The sequence below is a fragment of the Taudactylus pleione genome, unplaced genomic scaffold, assembly GCF_031769625.1.
Source record: "Taudactylus pleione unplaced genomic scaffold, aTauple2 ptg000189l, whole genome shotgun sequence".
Taxonomy (NCBI): Eukaryota; Metazoa; Chordata; class Amphibia; order Anura; family Myobatrachidae; genus Taudactylus; species Taudactylus pleione.
Genome location: NW_028284591.1, coordinates 4,613,165 through 4,635,605, shown reverse-complemented (window position 1 = coordinate 4,635,605; position 22,441 = coordinate 4,613,165). Strand labels below are relative to the sequence as shown.

General features: G+C 46.4%; 1 protein-coding gene across 1 annotated transcript in view; it reads right to left on the bottom strand.

The window, feature by feature from the left end:
* Positions 1–18,697: 18,697 nt before the first annotated feature.
* The window catches only part of LOC148519509 (O-acyltransferase like protein-like), a 48,556-nt gene continuing 44,812 nt past the window's right edge, over positions 18,698–22,441 (bottom strand). The window contains exon 10 of the mRNA XM_088476476.1: positions 18,698–18,938. Coding sequence (XP_088332602.1) covers positions 18,840–18,938 — 99 coding nt within the window. The 3' untranslated portion in view covers positions 18,698–18,839. The remainder of the gene's footprint in view (positions 18,939–22,441) is intronic.

Below are 22,441 nucleotides of genomic sequence, written 5' to 3'. Positions count from 1 at the left end.
TCAACAATGTATTGAGCAAAGGTTGTGAATACTTATTTACATGTGAATTCTTAGGTTTTTTTTTTAATTACATTTGCAAAAAATCTTTTTACACGTTGTCATTATGGGGTATTGTGTGTAGAATTTTGAGGTCAAAAATTAATTTATTCCATTTTGGTATAAGGCTGTAACATAACAAAATGTGGAAAAAGTGATGCGTTGTGAATACTGTATATAAGACAATGGCAGAGTTCCCCATTTTTTAAAGTCTCTTGCCATTTGTACCAATATATTATTGTAATTGGCTCTATAAAGATCTAAAAAAATGGCATGGGATTTTGACCCCCAAATATGTCAATGTTGATGTCACCCACTTAAATGGGAATTTATAATTCCATCCTCTGCGTGTCTCAGGGAAAAAAGCAAATGCCTCCGTTTTCACAAAATAAACTAAGAAGCCAGATATAGAGAGAAAGATATTTAATTTCTCCATTACCAATACTATTGAGTTTTTGGGATTATTAAAATATAATAATAAATCGTCCGCAAACGCCGGACTTTAAGTTCCTGACCAGCAATTTTTATCCCTTGCCATCCCTGCATATTTTCAAATTTGTTTTATTAAAGGGTCAATAGCTAAATCAAACAATAATGGGGACAATGGACATCCTTGCCGGGTCCCTCTATATAACATAAAATTTCTAGTGTTTAATGTATTAACAGTCAAAAAGGCTAAGGTGATTTATATAATGTTTTGAAAATATGTACGACTCCTAAACCAAAACCTTGATGCTGAAATATTCGGTGTAAATGAGACTAATAAACTCTATCAAATGCTTTGTCCGCATCGCAACTGACCACTGTTCACTCCCCCTTGTGCCAAAAACTGCCTCTCTCCCCTCTACAACAACTGCCCAGGCACAAAGATTTCCTGCTTCTCCGTAGCAAGACCATATAATACTAAATCTTGGTAACTATGAGTGACCCAGGACAATGGAAAATTCCATGTCCTCTGTATAGTCCACAGCCTCCATGGAATTCCGTTTTATCATGTCATGTTTTATTAATCTGATTTAGTCAAAGAGCATTTGTTACAGAGACACCACCATGAAAACCTTGGGCTAAGCTTTCCAGATGGAGTACACTTTATGACCAGCAGATGGTGCAATGCAATCCCATTCCAACAGACTGGTGCTGGGTTCTCAGGGTTCAGGATGTGGCAGATCCAACATCATTGTGTGCAAAAAAAAAAATAATGAATTTTATGGAGCAGTAACTAAAGTGGAGCAAATACACATTTTATAGGTGAAGCCGAGCTGATCGCAAGTTGATTGTAACTGTCTCAGCATTGAGTGAATAGTACACTAAAGGACCCATTTATCATTGTATATTTGGGGCTTACTTACTGACTTTTAGGCTGAACCATGTAGGCTCTCTACCAAGGGCAATGTTAGTGGTGCAGGGGGCGTGGTGGCTCGATCATGTCATTGTGGCCCCGCCCCCACCTGTACAGAGACCCCCCTTCCCCGGACTGCCAACTTTTGCACAGCAAGTGGGCAGTCACAGGGGGGGTGTCGTCGGCAATGAGGGGTGCGGGCCGGCAGCGTCCGGTTTTGGGAGACTTGCCTAGTCTTTAGAGTGGCCGGGGGCACCACCTGATTTTTGGGAGATTCCCGACCATTTTGGCAGAGTAGGTAAGTATGATTAGAGCTATAACCACAAATATTTAGTATCCCCCGGATGTATGAAGGAGGGACCGCAGCAGATATCTCCGATACCTACTGTGATCCCTCCATTCCCGCTGGCAGCCGTATCCCCCATAGGTTTCTATGGGGGACGCGATGCCGCCAAATTTACCAATGCGATGCATTCCAGATATTGGCCCCCGTAGCCGGCACCATCTGAAGATGGCATTAGCCACTGTAGCCAATGGGGTACACTGTGCATAATTAACTGGCAGAGGGGTCCTCCGGAATCCTCCCCGGCAATGGCGGCCGTGCAAGTGCAGTCAGCCACAGTAGCTCTCCGGGCACATCGATGTAACGGGCTCCTTTCGGATGATACATCCGGGTGCTATGATCACATGATGCAATGCGATCATGGGAGGTAATGACATTAATAAATGGGGGCTAAATGTGTATATATTTGCCTGTATGTACAGTTGTACGCAGCTATGTGGCCAGGAGGCCCCTTATCTATACGCTTGTTTTATCATCATTATCATCAGTGCGCTCTAGCACAGCTCTATTATAGTTGCAAAGGAATTAACAGCATATTTACTCTTCCGTACAACTCAGCATAGTGCGCAGTGGCACAGACACACACTCACTGAACGTGGCCGACATGAGAACGCCCCATCACAGTCAGGGGCGGCAAAAGGAGGGGGGAGTGGGTACTAATTACCCGGTCCTGGGCTTGCTGGAGGGGCCCGGCGGGGGCCCGGGTCCAGCACTGCTCCCCCTCCCTCTTACGTCACAGCAGCCCAGCACACGCTGCTGTGTGCTGGGCTGCACTGGGAGACTGTTCGTGGCTGCTAAAGCAGTAGCCGGAGCAGTCTCCTATACCTATGGGGGAGCGATCACACTGATCACGCCCCCCACTGGCTGTGCGCCCGACTGCAAAAATGATTTTTAAATTTTTTCCCCCTAAGGGGGCGTGGCCACGCCTCCTACGTTTTGGCCGCGCCCCGTCACCTGGGTCCGATGCAGCTGTCGGTGGCCCTGATCACAGTTCAGTTACAAACCGCTCTGCACTGCCCGTAATTGTGTACGCTTGGTTCTTGTGCAGACCAAAAACACCCAAAACTGACCTGTTGTGTAACGGGAGGAGAGATATTTCCATCTCAATATCAGTCAATCTGTATCAGAGTTGACTTTCTTTATACATTCCCCATTATAACTGTACATTGCACAGTGGTTAGCATTGTTGCCTCACAATACTGGGGCCATGGGTTTAGATTGTAACTAAGATCCTATATATGTATGAGTATGTGCTTCCCCTACATTCCAACACCATGCTAGTAAGTGTGTGGCAGGGAATTTAGACCGTCAGCTCTAATTGGACAGGCAGGGGCAGTAAATGATTCAGCGTTTTCCGTATAGTGCCTAGTAATAGGGTGGTGCTAAATAAATAACAAGAATAATAAGATTAGGGATGTGTGCCGACCCCCATTGTTTGGATCTGTATCTCCTCGTGTTTTGGATCTGGATTTGGTTCTGTATTTTTTTTTTCAAAAATGTATAAAAACTGCTAAAATCACATAATTTGGGGATTTTTTTGTTTCTACAATATTATTAACCTCAATAACATAAATTTCCATTTGTTTCCAGTCAATATTGACCACCTCACAGCTTACAATATTGTTTTCATCTGGTTTAGGCCCAAAATTTGCACCAAGCTAGCTGGCTGACTAAGCTAAGCGGCAGCAGTGGGTGTCACATACATGTGGCAGTTCAACTTCCAACATGGCACATAATGAAACATGTTTTTATTAATCAAGAGGCCTGAGGGAGTTGGAGTATGTATGTAGTTGAAGGCAGGGGCAGGAAGGGTTAATTGGTAGCAAATTTAATTTCATTTTTTATTCCAAAACAATTTTATTAGGGAGGAGGGCAGAGCATGAGTAAATATCCACTCCCAGCAGCAGCAGCTGGCATAGCGCTCAAGGATTCTTCTGTGGCAAGGACTGATGTAAATGATTTAAAACATTTTTTGTAAATGCCTTCCCTGCTCCCCTCCCCCCTTCCCTCATAAACTTACTTCTGAATCAAAAAATGAAATTACATTTACTACTAATCAAATCTTCCTTTCCCTGCCTTCAACTACATACTGTACATTCTCCAACTCCCTCAGGCCTCTTGAATAATAAAAACATTTATTTCCACAACGTATGACTCTAAATAATATTGAGACTACAATGTGGCATTTCCATCAGCGTAGCTGTCTAGGGGTATCTTCAGAGCCAAGATCACTATAGTATTGTGATACCCTACAGTCATGAGGTATTACTTTCTTTTATACAGTGGGTGTTGAACCATTCAAGAAAAAATGGTTTAACTACAAAATAAGAATTCCTTTTTGGTGCACTCTTGTCTGACAATACGGTCTAAAACTAAGCTTTTAATACAATCAAAAAATATAAAATGGACTAAACAACAAAAACGCTTTGCTTATTTTCAAACGATCCTGCAAGCGATTTTTAAACAGATATATCGCTGCAAGGGTCTTCTCCAATTCTGGAGAGAGTATTTAATACATGAATAGTATTATTCTGGATCAAGGTAGTGTAGGAATACTTGTGGTGTTTATAGCAACAAAATATTTTTTAATAAAGAAACCACATAGCTTTCAATATAAACACATTGTTGCTTTTAGTCAAGTATCAGGTATTCCAAAAGACAAAGAGTGAAATAACTATTGTTGCCAATTTTTTCAAATAATAGTATTTAAACGACATTACACCATATACCAGATTTGTTTTTATTTTGTGCATCAGTTCAATACCTTAATTTTTGTAATCTGTGTACATGGTAAATTGACTGTTGCAAATATCACACCATTGTAATAAATCTCTATTAACTGCAAATTAATTCCCAAAAGCATTTGATCAGGTATATGCAGATTCATATATTCCTATCTCAAGTCCTGTCACCTATGACATATAACAATTCTAACCACAATAGTCATCAAAATGTAATTGCCTCTACTATGTTGCAAAACTGATATCAGCTAATTTACAAAAAATAGCAAACAATTGATATTGCTTACTTGAATAAAGGCAAGATAAAGAGGTCAAAGGATTCTGATTTGTTAGAGGAAGACCCCTCACCTCTGTCCCTGTTTACCTACTGGTATTGAACAGAGCAGAGGGAGAGCGAGACCCCCTAAGTTCAGAACAGAAGCAAGGAGAATAGGATCGGCTTCTTCTGTCCATGCGGTCTCCGGTTATCCCCTGTTGTGAGACCACATTGCAGGGCGAACACACCGGAGATCCCTGGATGAGAGAGCCGGCAGAAATACCTGTATAGCTGGGTGAGCAGTGTGAGAACGGGTGTGCGGGAGCATGGTCCCGAGTTGCAGCGTTCAGGTGCTGTCACGTGGGCGCCATACAGAGGCCCGGCAGTTCAGCCCTCAGAGATAGATGACGTGTGTTTCACTAAGAAGCTTGTTCACATCAGAGGTTGGTTCAATATTCTACAAATGTATTAAAAAAAATGTTTCCTGTGCAGAATCAACAAAACCCCCCTCCATGAATCACTTTCATTTGTGTGGGAGCTGCACTGCTGCAGGAGACTACAGCCCCCACAATCCTCTGTAGCGCTCAAAAGTGACAGCAGGGGAGAGGACTCTGATCCGGAGGTGGCGCCATCGGAAGTGGGCAGAAAAGCAAAGGGAGGGTGTCATTGTGAGAACAGCAGCAGAGAATAAACAGTGGTTTCAGGCTGAGAGATCCTGAGAGAGGACTTTATTTATCAACGAATCACTCGCTAGAGGGGTTATGTCCTCGTTCCCGGATTTAACAATCAGCGGTAACCTAAGATTCCAGGCACTGCTGCGTCCCCCTGTCATGCAGTTGCAGATGGACCATCGCATATGCGCATAACACCGGAGCCCTGGCAACGTTAGGCAGCCAGCAGTCCAAAGGAGGACTTCGCCAAGAACGAGGACTTCGCTGGACTTTGCGGGACCTTGTCGAAGCGGTGAATTTGTTGTTTGTATCACAGTGAATTTGTTGTTTATATCACAGCGATACTAAACGAAAAATTCCGCTGGTATTTGCCTTCGTTAGTAAATGGGGGCCTCAGGACCTTATTTATAAACGAGTTTTATCACTCACAACGAGTTATAAAACTCTTTGCGTATAATAATGGTGCTCCAACCAATTAGCTCCCAACTGTCATCTGTTTGCAAAATGACAGTTGGGAGCTGATTGGCTGGAGCACCATTTATCATATGCAGTGAGTTTTATCACTCGTTGTGATAAAACTAGTTTATAAATGAGGCCCTCAGAAAGATACTAAGTGAAAGAAAGAGGTGGACAGAGAGGTTGCAGAGAAGTGATGAGAAGTTTGGAGAGCCACCAACATTCCTGCTAAGGCTGGAATTAAAGGGGAAGCTATCCCAGAAACATGGTGCATGGTGAGAAACTTCCAGTCGCGATATATTACGCATGTCTAAGCTCCACAAAGTCATCTGCTTTTCAGAGACCGTTACATTGAATCCATCTCGCACATTCATTACAGACAGTGCTGCAACTGTTCTTGTTAGTATGCAGAACTTGAAGAGTTACTCTAGCCAACGTTTACTGTGCACCAACTGGCTACTCTAATGCTTTATACTACAGAGACTATTTCTTGCATAATTGTTAAATGTAATAATTTTGTTACAGTGTAGGATACAACTTTGATTATATATTTTGTGAATGAATTAGGCCTTAATATAGCTAAAATAACCATATTAATTTTTTGCATCATATCTTTGTCTCTATCTCTGTTAACCTGGAGATAGACCTTGCCTCTCTGCCAGATGGGGCAGCAAGAGCCAGATTTATACCAGTTTGGGGCCAAACAATCCATAGCACTCTATTTGCGTTCCTGATTCACGCAAAGCATCCCTACCCTAATCCTGCCCCTAACTCAACCCTAAGCTCAAACCTCACCCTAATCATAACCTCTAACCCTAATACCCTAACCGCTAAACCCTTCACCATCCCTAATACCTCAACCCAAACACCTAATCTGACCCTAACTGATACACCAACCCTAATACCCTATCCCTAATACCATAACCCAAACTAAACCCAATACCCTAAGGCTTTCCCTCTTAAGGCACCCATCCACTAGTAGATCAGGGAAACACGGTACGATTATGACATCGTAATCGGACCATCACCCTAGGGGTGCAGTGCCTACACTGAACGATTGATCGTTCAGTGTAGGCACATCAATCATCCCAGAACATGGCCAATCTGTCGTTATCGGCAGATTGGCCTACATGTTCGGGCGAAGATTGATGTGGGAAACGACCAGCGGGAGCACGCATCGCTGGTCGTTTCCGACATTTGGATGCCCGATTTGAACACGATTACTGAGCGATTGCACGATTACGATGTCGTAATCGTGGAATCGCTCAGTGTAATTGGCTAGATGGGCACCTTCAGTACTATAAATACAACAGAAGGAGTGCTAAGGATTAAAAGGTGGCTGCAAGGTGGCATCTACAGTGGGGGTTGTGGTGTGGACATGCCCAGTATTGTGTGTGACTATGCACAGCTTAGTGCAATGATGGGGATGAGTCCTCACCATTACATCCCCCCCCTTTTTTCTTTAAATACACTATAGCATACCTCCCAACATTTAAAAATCGCAAGGAGGGACAGGTAGCGTGCCGTAGGCACGCGCGTCCAAAAAGGGGGCGTGGCTTATGGGAAAGGGGTGGATCCTATTAAAACTGGGGCGGAGTCTCAAGGCTTCCCCCTTCCTCATCATTTTGGGGGCGTGCCCAGCACTCTCCGAGATGCTGGGCAGCCCCCTGGCAGTCCGTACACATGAGAACAGATGCCATGCGCACGGCATCTGTTCTCCTCCTGGACACCCGCTGATCTGCTATGCAGAGCAGCGGTTTGTGCTCTCCCCAACTTCCCCCCTGCGGCCCGCGGGTGGGACAGCGGGACAGTCCCAGAAAAACGGGACTGTCCCATTGGATGTGGGACATTTGGGAGGTACAGGTATGCTATAGGATTTCATTTTTATGGTATGTGGGGAGTGGAAAGGACTGCATTATATAAAAGTGTATTACAAGAACACAGCATGAAAATACCATCATTCTGGATTGATGTACTAATAATACTAAATCATGATCATCATAATGTATATTACTATATGTTGTAATATAAGGCAGTCCTGTCCACCTCCCAGATCCCACCTCCCATAAAAATAAATCCAACATAAATCAATCTATATTAGAGTAGTTGAGATAGCACACTAGTTTACCCTACCTGCCTGGCTGCTGTGATTCCCTGAGATCCGGATCCTTGGTCAATGTCTAACTTAGCCAGACTCTGCAGCTCTTCCTCTGCCTGTCCCTCTCCTCCTCGCTGGGTGCTGCTGAGTGCTGCTGGTGGCAAGCTGAAGGCCTGGCAGTCAGTGGCAGAGGCTGCTGGGCAGGAGGTGGGCTGGAGCTGGATGGGGCTGGGCGGAGGACCCGGTGAGTCGGTCACCCTCCTCCTCTCTCCTGTGCACAGTCACTCTGTGACAGTGCAGATAGCGGTGGGAGTATAGGCGGGTCTGCATGACATCACACGGTACCCGCGCAATGTTCCTCTGGGAGCGTTTTGATAGGTAAGATTTTTTGGGGGAAAAGGGTCCCATTCACAGGCCCATTGGGACTTGCGGGGCCCTAGGCGAGCGCCTAGGTTGCCTTATGGGAAACCCGGCCCTGGTGGCAGCAAGTATTTTCAGAAGAGAACCATTCTACATCAAGGTACCTCAACTCTGAAAGCATTGCTCCCACTGCACCCCCATAAGCCACCGGGGTATCACAATATTTTGTCAAGTAATAGGTTTGTTTTAAACTACGGAGACATAAAGGTAAAGGTAATATATATAGGGCCTGATTCAGAGCCACTCGTAAGCGGCAGCTCGTTCGCTCCGAGCGATGCCCAACTGCGCATGCGTATGGATCGTTATACGCATGCGCGAACCAGTCAGTGCGGCCGAAATTCTTGTGCTCGCAAAATAGCGAATGCCTGATAATTTGAGTGACAGAATGAGGCGTATGTGGGTGGTAACAGGGGAAGGTGCTTGAAAACGGGGAGTGGAGATCCGATTGCAGGCGTGCTTAAAGGTCAAAACGGGCATTTTATGGGTGTGCATAATTAAAACAGCAGCGTCATTGACCACGTCACTGGGTTATTTTATTGCCAGAACTGCTCGCAAGATTGTGGTAGCAAAAACCAACCACAAGAATAGCGAGCAGCTCATACCCTGTTCGATGTACTCGATTAATCTAATAAATAGCGGACATGACGTAGGATGCGAGCGGCCAGGGGGCGTAATTTCCCAAAAAACAACCGCAAGTTTTGTTCGCTCGTTCAGACCTAGAGGCGTGAACAGATCGCAAAGAGCGAACGGTTCATTTGAATAGCCACCACTATTTTAAGGACGAGCGAGCGCTAATTGCGTCCGGCTCTGAAACAGGCCCATAGCTCTTATATAGGCAATCATACATTAGCTAGGACAGAAGAGGACAGAACAGATTTCTGCAGGGTAATAATGTGCAGCAGATGGTTCCAGTGATGCGCAGGTTTACATGAATCTCGCCGTCTCCATGTTTGTATGATATTCATATTACTAATTAAACAAACTAAAATTCCAGAACATAAATTGAAATGGATTCTCGATTATATAGCAGATAAGGTGGGAAAGATTTCAGTAATTTATTGGACAAATATTAGGAGATTATGGGGCGCATTTTTATCATCAACCGCATTTTTAATGCACAACCACACACCCTGCACCCATACATTATACTGACCTCTCCAGTGCCGGAAACGCAGATATATATGGGAAAATCTGGGCATGAGCAATAGAGAAGTCACCGAAAACATGGCGTAGGCTCCATGTTTCCGGAGACCTGTGCAGACGCCGTAGACTCCGGCACAGGGCCAGTGTATACTCGGCAACTGCAGCGGCAAGAGGGGGGTGGGCAGCACGGCAACTGCACATGAGACCCCTCCTCTCTTAAGCCGCCCTTGACTAAATTGTATGGCCCTAAGTTAAAGTTTGAACTTGTATTGGTGTACTTTGAGTTGAGCTCATCATATACTGTATTTGTGAACTGTTATGCGTGGAGAGATGAGTTGTGGAGATGATCATGTATTAAATGACTACTGCTGGAGAGGACTGCACTCCTGCACTGTCTGCTTCCTCCCTACAGTGATGCCGACTGGGCACCTTTACCAAGATGGCTGCCAGTACACTAGTGTGCATGCGGGAACCCATGCCAAATTCGTGTTCTTAGATCCCATAGAGGTGAGACTACACCACTGTGTATTTACCGCTGTTCCCTAATAAACCTACAGGCCTGTTTCAGGATCACGATGTGGCCTAAACTCCACTTCACAATTCTGCTGGTGCCTATTGTAAACCTAGTTCTATACCAATAGGACATATCATCAACTACAGTGGAGACTTGAGGACGCAAGACAACCATGGTGCCTAGAAATGTGCCTGATTTATTCTCACACGCATGTTTAAGGTACAGTATGTCGTGTAGGATTTGTATTTGCGCATCCCAAGCACCTGATGCAAGTTAATGTCTGTAAAAGGTTGTCCACCAAAAACCAAATTAAAGAATTCATCATGGTTACTCAACATCTGCTGTAGTTCTAAAACAGTGTTTCCCAACACTCCAGTTCTCTGGGACCCCTAACAGGGCATGTTTTCCAGACCTCCCAGTTGGCGCACAGGTGTAGTCATTACTGGCTAACACATTTAAAAAATTGTGACACTGATGAAATCTGTAAAACATGCACGGTGTGTAAGGGTACACACTACAACGACAGGCAATCGGGACAAATTCCCTACCCCGCTTGTGACCGGGTCTGAATCAGGCCCTGAGTGCGGTTAACTTGGGCTCTTCTGCACTCACCTTGGCTGCAGGGGCTGGACCATGAGTCAGATTAGGACCATAATGTCAGCATTATCACATTTGTCCACCAATAGTGCAAGTAAAACCGAAACACAATAAGGATTTTTTTGTTTTTTTTTAAAGAAAACTTTATTTAAATAGAACATTCAAAGCATAATTTATTGCATTCGTTGTTTAATAGCATAAAACATAATAAAGCATTGTCTCCATATTATACAGTAGTGTAAGCTTGTGAGCAGGGCCCTCTGTCTGCATTTTATTACCCAGTCTGGTTTTAGTACTCTGCTATTACAGTTTTTTTCCCAATTGTAAACGGAATATGCTGGGGGCTATATAAGTAACTGTCAACTAGTAAATAAATATAAAAACTGACCATTGCACCACAGCAGGCAACTGTTAAACAATAGAAGCCCAGCGTTACCTTCACTAGAGTCCTTCATAAGCTCTTTACCAGGGTGTGAAGGCAGATGTTTTACTAAATTATTAAATAATCTTGCTCTTATTAATTTTTGCATTTAGCCAATGTAAAATTCCACATGCTTAGCACAGTAAACAGAGGGTCTCCTGGTCTGGATCAAGCCAAAGACACCAGCACTGCGATGGGAAATTGCTAACCCCTGTGCAGCCCGGTCAGCATGGACAACCTATACTGTGCATGCGATGCCATCCTCACTCACTTATTTCTTTCCTTATGCTTGAAAAGTTAAACATATATATAATAATAATTGTGTAAGGTCTGTACAGTCTCCAACATGAAGGCGCCGTGGGTGCAGCACTGCGCTGCCTATCCAACGGCTCCAACTGTTAGGGAGACGGGACAGACCTAGCACCACCGAAGAGTAGGATCTGGCCGGCTACCTGGAACAGGGTAAGTATGAGAGTGGTGGGGATGGTACAGAGTACAGCATGGCTGGGGGAAGTGGACGAAGCAGTGGGTGGTAGCTGGGACGGATCGGTGTGGGTAGGTCGAGCCGGAGCGGAGTGGGGGGAGGAGGGACAGGACAAACAGCAGTCAGAGCAGGAGCGGAATGGGCAGACTGAGATGATCTGGCATATATATCGGGCTCCTTACTTATGCTGGGCATACACTATACAATTATCTGTTGGACATCTATCAATCATACAGAAGGTGGGGGACGGAAGGTGGCGTCCCGCGTATATATCAAAGTCTCGAAGTCTGATACCTAGGTATCAGACTTCGAGACTTTGATATACACGCGGGACGCTGCCAGGTATATACACCCACCTACCATACCTGCTGCTTCACACACCCCCATCTCTCTCCCCCCTCCCACCCACCGAGACTCCTAAGACTGTCGACCAAAGGTCCAGCAGGGGTACTGTGCCGGTCTACTGAACCGCACGGCAAGGCGCCCCCTGAAAGGGTCGACCCACCTCCCCAGTCTCTCCCTCTCTCTCACCCACCACCACACCCACCTTGTGCCCGAGACCACATAGGAGAAGCATTGTGACTACTCCAATAAAACAATTTATTCCCACCTTGTGTCCGCCTCTCTCATTCATATGGTCCACCCCTCTCCACACAACCACACCAACCACACTAGCAACCACATACACAATCCAACACTCCCCAAGTATCATTGCACCCACAGGGCGAGCGCACCTTCCGTCCCCCACCTTCTCTATCTAAATTATACGCAGGACCCGGTACTCCTGCGATCGGGAAAGTGCAGCACCCCACAAACACATCAACCACACCCTTCAGCCTATTTACACACCACATCTACTCACACAGTAGAGCGCAGTCCTACCCAACCATTACCATCTATCAATCATACGACCATCGACCATTTGCTCGCAAACACTGGAAAACAGACAAAAATGGTCGTTCAGACAAATTGGTTAAATCAAACAAATTTTAGATTTTGGTCGTTTTCCAATGTTTGGGACCATATAGCAAAACGTAATTTGCTCCCACACACTATCAGGTTTTCCAACCAGCCAGATTGGACAGATATCTGATAGATACTTGTATAGTGTATGCCCAGCTATGAACTATTAAATGTGTAACATTATCATCATCATGTTTCATAGCTTTCATGTTGTGTCTTTATGTAAAGCTGTGTTTTGTGTGGAATTTACTTTCATGTCATGTGAAATCCCGATTCCCAACATTTGAAAAAGAATGCTTCGATGACCACTAAGGCCCTCATTCAGAGCCGCTCGCTAGCGGCAGTACGCTCGTTCCGAGCGATGTTCGCACATCTGCGCATGCGTACGGTTTTTAGTACGCATGCGCGAACCAGTCAGTGCGGCCGAAAATCGTTTGTACGCTATCTAGCGAGTGCCTGCTATTTTGAGTGACAGAATGAGGCGTATGTGGGTGGTAACAGGGGAAGGTGCTTGAAAACGGGGGAGTGGAATTCGAACGCAGGCGTGCTTAAAGGTCAAAACGGGCGTTTTAAGGGAGTGCATAATTAATACAGCAGCGTCATTGACCACGTCAGTGGGTTTTTTTAACTCAGAACTGCTCGCAAAATAGCGGTTCAAAAAACCAACCACAAGAATAGCGAGCAGTTCATACGCTGTACGATGTACTCGATTAATCTAATAAATAGCGGACATGACGTATGGTGCGAGCGGCCAGGGGGCGTTTTTATCAAATAAACGAGCGTATGTTTTGCTCGGTCGTTCAGACTTAGAGGTGTGAACAGACTGCAATTTGCGAATGGATCATTTGAATAGCCACCCCTTGTTTTTGAACAAACGACCGCAAATAGCGAACGGCTCTGAATCAGGCCCTAAGTTTTTATTTACTCATAATTTAATTCATGTACGCATCCATAGGGGTGTGGTATGATATGGCGACAGACATAATGTCAACATGAGAATGTCAACATGGTCTTAATGTCGACATTGATCATGTTGACATTCATCCTTTAGGTTAAATGCCGACATGTTTAAATGTTGACATATCGTCCCTATCCCTAACCCTCCCCTCCTGCAGCCTAACCCTAACCCTCCCCTCCCGCAGCCTAACCCTAACCCTCCCCTCAATCTCCCTGTCTCCCTGAAGAGTCTACCAATGTCCCTCATTTCACCTTTCCCCCATTATGACACTGTTATATAAAAGAAAAAACAGAGATAGATACATTCAAATGGGATCATTAGTATAATATCCCTGCATTGGGTATAAGGCACAATGATCCCAATGGTTACATGTATTTTCTGAGAAGTATCAGTGTGTTTTCATCAACAAGTAGATCTTACTAAGTGCTTTGGGGCTCATTTACATGTGTATGTAAAATTGTAAATCAATTTTATGACACGCCTCTCAGATGTAGCAGTACACGCCCACTTTACCGCCACACTCATAGGTGCTGCTTTCACAATCTCCCTGAAATGCTTTTTCAAAAGTAGGCAAGTACGTAATACTCACCATCGGGATGTCAGTGGTCAGGATTCTGGAGCATCGTGACAGTCAGGATGCCGACTACAATGTTTTACTCCAACTATAATTATTATAGATCTCTGTGACGAACTGATGTGGAACGTATATGGGCCATAAAAACATAAAGGGCCAGATTCTGAGTCGGGAACAATCCGCACGCAATGGCAATGTGCATATAGTTTTCTGAGTTGGGCGAGATCCGCACGCAATGGCGACGTTCATATAGTTTTCTGAGTCGGGCGAGATCCGCACGCAATGGCGACGTTCATATAGTTTTCTGAGTCGGGCGAGATCCGCACGCAATGGCAACGTTCATATAGTTTTCTGAGTCGGGCGAGATCCGCACGCAATGGCGACGTTCATATAGTTTTCTGAGTCGGGCGAGATCCACACGCAATGGCGACGTTCATATAGTTTTCTGAGTCGGGCGAGATCCGCACGCAATGGCGACGTTCATATAGTTTTCTGAGTCGGGCGAGATCCGCACGCAATGGGGACGTTCATATAGTTTTCTGAGTCGGGCGAGATCCGCACGCAATGGCAACGTTCATATAGTTGAGCGATTATTCGCTACTGCACATTCATGAAAAACTGTGAAAACCCCTATGGCGCATGTTACCCGAAGTGTACGCACAAAGGTGCGATCGGCTCAGACAGTATCACAGATGGGGGGGCAAAGTGACGGGATTATCATAATCCACTGGATATGTAATGCACATGGGAAGCAGCTTTTAATATAAGTTTAATTAAGACAAATCTTTCTTGTAAAGGCGCCAGGGTCTGTGGGTCTTCTGCAGTGTGGGTACATAGCAGCACAGCTACACGGAACCAAGACAAAGTGACATTCTTACCTAGTATGCATTGGCCAGTATCCAATTAGCAGTGGCATAACTAGGGCAGGGCAAGCGGGGTGCGTGCCCTGGGCGTCGTTGGACCAGCGGCGCGGGGGGCGCTGCCGGCCACGGTACTGGCCCGCCCGCCCTAGTTAGCCAGTATAGCGCCGACCGCAATGAGTGCGGTCAGCGCTACACATTTACACAGGACCGGCGCTAGGCTTCCAGCGCCGGTCCTGTGCTGCACGCCTGAGCCCGTTCCCTCCCCCTGAGCGCTTGCCCAATAGCCCCAGGAGGCGGGCTCAGGCTGTGCATAACACACACATCGCCGCCAGCGCTGGCGGCGATGCGTGTGTTAAACAGCAGCCAATGAGAGTCAGATAGACTCTCATTGACTGCTGCAGCACCCACTGCAAGAGCCGGACTTCCGTCCGGCTCCTGGAGTGGGTAATGGGACTGACGTCATGACGTCTGTCCCATAATGCTGAGCGCGCCAGCCCGGGCGGACTGGCGGGTGGGAGCGGCGTCGCGGACAGGAGCAGCTTGGATTCAGGTAAGTATATTTTTATATATATATATATATATATTTTTTGTCATATTGAATGAGATCACAGTCTGCTATTATAATTGGGATTTCAGACTGCGTTTGAAGTGGTGCGAGACATGTTGTATGTCTTAGAACTGATAGCATGTCCCCTCTCAACTAGTCTTGGAGATGAGGAAATATAAATGGGTCACATATGAGCCGCTAAGTGATATAAAATAATACAATGGAATGGAATAAATGTAGTAATGTATACAATATAGACTTGTTTTCTTTCTTTCCTCGTTGACCTTTCATTGATGTGTTGCAATATAATCATGATGTTTAATTTTTTTTTGAATACTTTTGATCATTGGCAAGCCTTTTATTTATTCATTTATGAACTGCCCATGAATTAGCACAACATTGTTGCACTTCCTATTTTCTCAAAGAGTATTACCAGCATGAAAAGAAATTAAAGCAAGAGCAAAACATATGTGAGGGGCTTTCATATCATTTCATTTGTTTTGTTTTTTTGAGTAGTGTATGATACTAAAAAGGCATGTCGTCCTGAGGGGGCTGATTGCAATCTCTATCCATAGCCCCCAATCTAGTAAACAGGTCAGTTTCTTTTCTGAGACCCCAGCGATGACCTCGGCATTCCCCCTTTCTCTCAAAGCATCATTGTATATAGTGTCGTAGCTAGGGCAGGGCGAGCGGAGTATGTGCCCTGGGCGCCGTGAGACTAGCAGCGCGGGGGGGGGGGACCGCCGGCCGGTACTAGTTAGCTAATGTAGCGCCGACCGCAGTGAGTGCGGTCAGCGCTACACATTTACACAGGACCGGCGCTAGGCTTCCAGCGCCGGTCCTGTGCTGCACGCCTGAGCCCGTTCCCTCCCCCTGAGCGCTTGCCCAATAGCGCCAGGAGGCGGGCTCAGGCTGTGCATAACACACGCATCACCGCCAGCGCTGGCGGCGATGCGTGTGTTAAACAGCAGCCAATGAGAGTCAGATAGACTCTCATTGACTGCTGCAGCACCCACTGCAGCAGTCCCATTACCCACCCACTTCCGTCCGGCTCCTGCAGTGGGTAATGGGACTGATGTCATGACGTCTGTCCCATAATGCTGAGCGCGCCAGCCCGGGCGGGAGCGGCGTCGCGAGCAGAACCAGGAGCAGAGATTCAGGTAAGTATATTTTTATATATATATATATTGTGATAGGATCACTGGTAAAGTGGTCTGTGGCAGGTACATTTGTCCCAGATTCCTGTCTTATGTGTTCTAAACCCCCAGGAGAAAGTCTGCAGTGTAGCAGGCTTGAGTCTCGGCTTTTTGAAAAGCTGGTTTGGGACCTGGGGGTTGTGGGTGAGAGGAGAGGGAGGGCTCCACCCACGGCCACTCCAGGTTTTGGTTCTCGCAACCTGGTAACAGGCTTGTTAGGGTTCCCACCTGAGAGTGGCCAATATAAGCCTTGTGTGTTTAGGGCTGAGTGTCTCACCTGGGAGAGCAGGCAGGGAGTTTGCTCAGAGACACTTGGAAACCTAAGTGTGAGTGTTGTGCTGTGCCTTTGTTGCTGGTGAGGGCATTAGGCCCTGCCAGGTTCTGGTAGTGAGGGAACCACCTGTAAAGTTAGAGCCCGGCCAGGGCTAGGTTTTATGTTTATGGTTTCTTTTGTTGTTTCTGTTTTGCACAATAAAGACTGGCGCCGACCAGCTTGTACTCGAATCCAGTCTGGCGTACTGTTTCCTGGCTGCTGAGTGTGTAAGGAAGGAGTCCCCTACCCAGGAGAGGGACCCCCTAATCTGACTGTGTCACAATATATATATATGTATTTATTTTTTAACCTATCTGCACAACGGGGGAGGGAGGTGGCTACTACTGGGGGAGGGGTGGCTACTACTGGGGGGACCTCTACTGGGGGAGGGGAGGCTACTACTGGGGGGACCTCTACTGGGGGAGGGGTGGCTACTACTGGGGGGACCTCTACTGGGGGAGAGGTGGCTACTACTGGGGGCCCAATTGGGAGGACCTACTCTAATGGGGACTACTACTTGGGGGGGGGAACTACCACTGGGGCATTATAAAAGGGGCCTACTACTAGAGGCAGTGCACTCGGGGGACCACTACTGGGGGCAATAATAGGAAGGGCCACTACAGGGGGCACTGGATAGGGGGGATCACTACAGGGTGCCTGCATAAGGGGACCACTACTGGGAAAACTGCATGGGGGGGACTACTGCTGGGGGCACTATATAAAGGGCACTGCATAGGGGGGGTACTACTACTGGGGGCACCATATAAAGGGCACTGCATAAGGGGATACCGCTACTGGGCGCACTGCATTGTGGGGACTGCTACTGGGGGCACTGCATTTGGGGAGGCTATTACTGGGGGTACTGAGTAAGGGGAACTAATTGGGGGCTGTATAAGGGGGACCACTACTGGGGATACTGTATAAGGGGCACTACTATGGGCCTGCATAAGAGGGACCACAACTGCATACTGGGGGCACTGTAAATGGGGTACTACTGGGGTTAAGGTGCATATGGATAGGAATGTTCAGCGTGAAAATAAAGGGGTGTGTCATGTCGACACGCCCCATTTTCAAGTGACCACGCCCATTTTTTTCCCACCTTCGGCGCGCGCACATCTCGGGATGTTGGGGGGGGGCTCCCTTTTCAAATTTGCCCTGGGCTCCAAATACCCTAGTTACGCCACTGCCAATTAGCCACGGTAAATTACCTCACCCGGTTATATCCAATTAGCCCTGATGCCGGCACTTATCAGGGATTTTGAGGGCAGGCAAAACCAAATCCGTGATAATAAGCCATTTTCTCCTTATCGGCCCACGCAAACACAGATATTGTTAGCAGACAGCAAACCCACGGCCCCAACATGGCAAATGCTTGATTGGGATACGCTCAGTCTCCCGACATTGGGGATGCCGGCGATTAGAATACTAGCGCCGGAAATCCAGAAACCTTAGTAAAATTACACATTCCCTCCTCTTCTTCCTCCGATAGGTCATGCTGAGGAGGTCATGTGGCGTGGAAGGGCACACAGCTGGGTACGGCAGATTAAGTATCATCGGGCCACTTTTGGTGGACAGCTGGCCAGCGCTGTCCACCATCGCGACCTCGGCCGCAGTGCTGGTGCCCGCAAATGCAGCAGGGTGTGTCAGACACCTCTTGCTGCATTTTGCATATTTGCAAGGACGGAATTGCAAAGCTGTCTGTGTGCGCTACTGAATCACCCCCATAGTTACAGAAGCCCCGTAGGCGCATTTTCTTGTGGAACTATGACAAAACATTTTACTTGGTTTGTTGTATATTGTATAGTACTGTAACATCCACTGCAGTCATTACTGTAGTCCAACACAGCCCATTTATTTACAGACTGATAATGTGGTTTAATGTGACGTGAATGTACACTCTATACTACTAATTGAGGAGCAGTTGTTGGAATGGTCTTTCAATCAACACTGTGAGAACCAGTCCAGCGATGAACGTCAGTACGGAGTGTCCAACAAACAGGTAGAACTGGAGAGAGAGAGAGAGGGGGAGAGAGAGAGAGGGGGAGAGAGAGAGAGGGGGGGAGAGAGAGAGGGGGGGAGAGAGAGAGTGAGTCAGTTTCCTTGGTGGGAAAAAAGTGACTTGTTCCAAACACAAATGCGAGACAAAAACACTGGAGGACAGATTATTGAAATTACATTCTATCAGACATAGGGCCTGTTTTAGAGATATGTACGGATTCGAGTGATTGTTTTCCATAGCACATGCGTATAAGCGCGCACTGTGCGTGCAAAGCGATCACACTGCGATTACGGATGCACATAGGAATCCATCACACAGTGAGTGACAGGTATTCAGTGTCAGTGTTTGGGGGGGTGGTAACGAGGAGTGATAAGAAAATAGGCGTGTCTGATCGTCTGAACGCTGTTACATGGGCGTGCATAAATCAGCCACTGTGAGTGTCAGTAGAGCTCCCAAGGCTGCGACAGGTCAGTCTGCCACAAGGGCAAGATGGCCACCGATGTGCGTCAATGTTACCGATATATACGCAGGCAAGCGACGCCGCACTCGGGAGATCTTTGCAGACATTAGCATATTTTCGCAACTGCTTTGCGTATGGAAACACAGCTGCAATGGCATTAGTGTCCATCTCTGGATCAGACCCATAATACACTCTAGTCAGGGCTGGAGTAAGGTATGTGGTGGCCCCAGAGCAATTTATTGATGGAGCCACTACTAATAATTTTGCCAAAATGATATACTGACGATGTTATTAAAAAGTGTAATGTGTAAGTTCTCCCAGCACCACAAAACACACTGCAGTACCCCCAATTCACATTATGCTACACAGAAGTCCCAGTTCACATTATGGCCCGTATTCAATTACATCGCTAGTGCAAAAAGTCTTTGATAAAAAACGGGGATAAGTTTGCTCCAGTCTTTAGCTGGTGAAAAAAAGTGCAGAATTGGGGTTTAGGGGTGCAGGCTTAAAAAAAAATAGCCTGCACCCCTGGGAATGCCCCGTAAAAACAATGTGTGTTAAAAAAAGTTACAAAAAAAAAAAAAAAATCGGGACACCCCAAAAAAATAACTATTTTAAATTTTTGGTTAAAAAAAAATAAAATAGGGAACACAGGGCCTGATTCAGAGCCACTCGTAAGCGGCAGCTCGTTCACTCCGAGCGATGTTTGCCCAACTGCGCATGCGTACGGATTGTTATACGCATGCGCGAACCAGTCAGTGCGGCCGAAATTCATGTGCTCGCAAAATAGCGAATGCCTGATAATTTGAGTGACAGAATGAGGCGTTTGTGGGTGGTAACAGGGGAAGGTGCTTGAAAACGGGGAGTGGAGATCCGATCGCAGGTGTGCTTAAAGGTCAAAACGGGCGTTTTATGGGTGTGCATATTTAAAACAGCAGCGTCATTGACCACGTCACTGGGTTTTTTTTAAGCCAGAACTGCTCGCAAAATTGTGGTAGCAAAAACCAACCACAAGAATAGCGAGCAGTTCATAGCCTGGTCGATGTACTTGATTAATCTAATAAATAGCGGACATGACGTAGGATGCGAGCGGCCATGGGGCGTAGTTTCCCAAAAAACGACCGCAAGTTTTGTACGCTCGATCAGACCTAGAGGCGTGAACAGACCGCAAACAGCGAATGGTTCATTTGAATAGCCACCCCTATTTTCAGGACGAGCGAGCGCTAATTGCGTCCGGCTCTGAATCAGGCCCACACTTCTAAAATAGCTAAATTAAATCCAGAGGGGTTCCAAAGTATGTGGCAGGTGTTTTCTTCATTGCGGGGAGTAGCGGCAGGTGCATTTTTGAAGAATTTAAAAAAATCATTTTAGGGACTTAAAAATATGCTTGCACCTATTTTCATATACCCAGGGGCATCTTAAGAGAGGAGGGGGCCCATGTGCACTTGCCGTGCTGGGCCCCCTCCTCTCTCCCTGGTGGCTGGCAGCCGACTGACGCAGCTGGCCAGCCACCAGAGCCTTAGTAGACTCCGGGCACTAGAGTGTGCCCGGAGTCTACTGCACATGTGCAGAACACTGGGAAAATGGCCGCGGTGGTAAGTTTTAAAAAAATGGGTGCGGTGCAGGGCCCCCCTGGGCACCCATTATAGATACGCCACTGCATGTACCCCAAATTTGATGGGCATAGTTATTTTTCCCCCAAAAAATAGCTAAATGCTATTCTTCATCACCTTCTCAAAGCCGTATTTATGCACCTGCCGCGGCTATTTAAAAACCCGACTTCCCTTCAGCAGGCAAAAACGGAGGTACCCATAGTGATCCCCCATGTCTGGACATCTTTAGGGGGGTGATAGGATGTTTTCCCAAAATTTCCCATATTTTTTCGCCGCTGCCAGTTTCGCCGGGTCCCATTTTCGCATCCTTTGAAATTGAATACGGGGATAATTGGGCACGCGCGTGATACTCTTCCGCCTGGAAAACAGGCGAAGGAGGCGAAAAGTCCAGCAGGCGAAAAGTCTGGACTCTTCGCCTCAAATTGAATACGGGCCTATGTCACAATGCCCAACACACTAGTGATGTAGTCAAGGCCGGTATTATGGGCCTGGGTCTGCAAATAATCAAGGGCCTACATTGAGAAGGGGAGGAGCTGTTACCAATGATGTGAGGGTGTGGCCAGTGATGTGTGGGTGTGGCCAGAGCCATGTGGGAGTGTACACCCCTACACTATCAGCCCCACTGTCTCCCTAAATACATAAAAATAGAAAAATGTAATAAGTTTGTGAAAAAAATAGAAACACAATTTTAATACTTATAATTTATGGCTAATTGTGTGGCTAACTAGGAGCTGGTCATCATCATTCTGCCATTATAATGGGCCTATTTTTATGTGGGGGCCTGGAGTTGTAGCTCCATCTGCTCCAATTTAAATCTAGCCCTGGATGTAGCTATGTGTGGGGGCTCCTGGGTGATTGCCCCAGCCAGCCTGTTGCTAATCTGGCACCACTCCTAGTTATATTTGGGCAGGTAGAACAATAGTATTTTCATACAGTTCACCAATACTACGGAATCACGTAGTTGGGTTGGCAGCACAGACGGTGTAATGGTTAGCGTTACTGCCTCACAGCAATGAGGTCATGGGTTCAATTCCCACCATGGCCCTAACTGTGTGGAGTTTGTATATTCTCCCTGTGCTTGCGTGGGTTTCCTCCGGGTACTCCGGTTTCCTCCCACACTCCAATAATATACTGGTAGGTTAATTGGCTACCCTCAAAATTGACCACAAGTGTGTATGTGTGTGAGCATGTGTTAGGGAATATAGATTGTAAGCTCCACTGGGGCAGGGACGGATGTGAATGGGCAAATATTCTCTCTGTAAAGCGCTGCGGAATATGTGTGCGCTATATAAATAACTGGTAATAAATAAATAAAATAAATAGTGAGAAATAATAATAATAGTTAACTAACACATTTTGATTTGTATTTGTATGTAGTGCAGGAGTTGTGTGTGAGATAAACTGAGACACTTTAATGTTCAAAGCATAAGTCCACC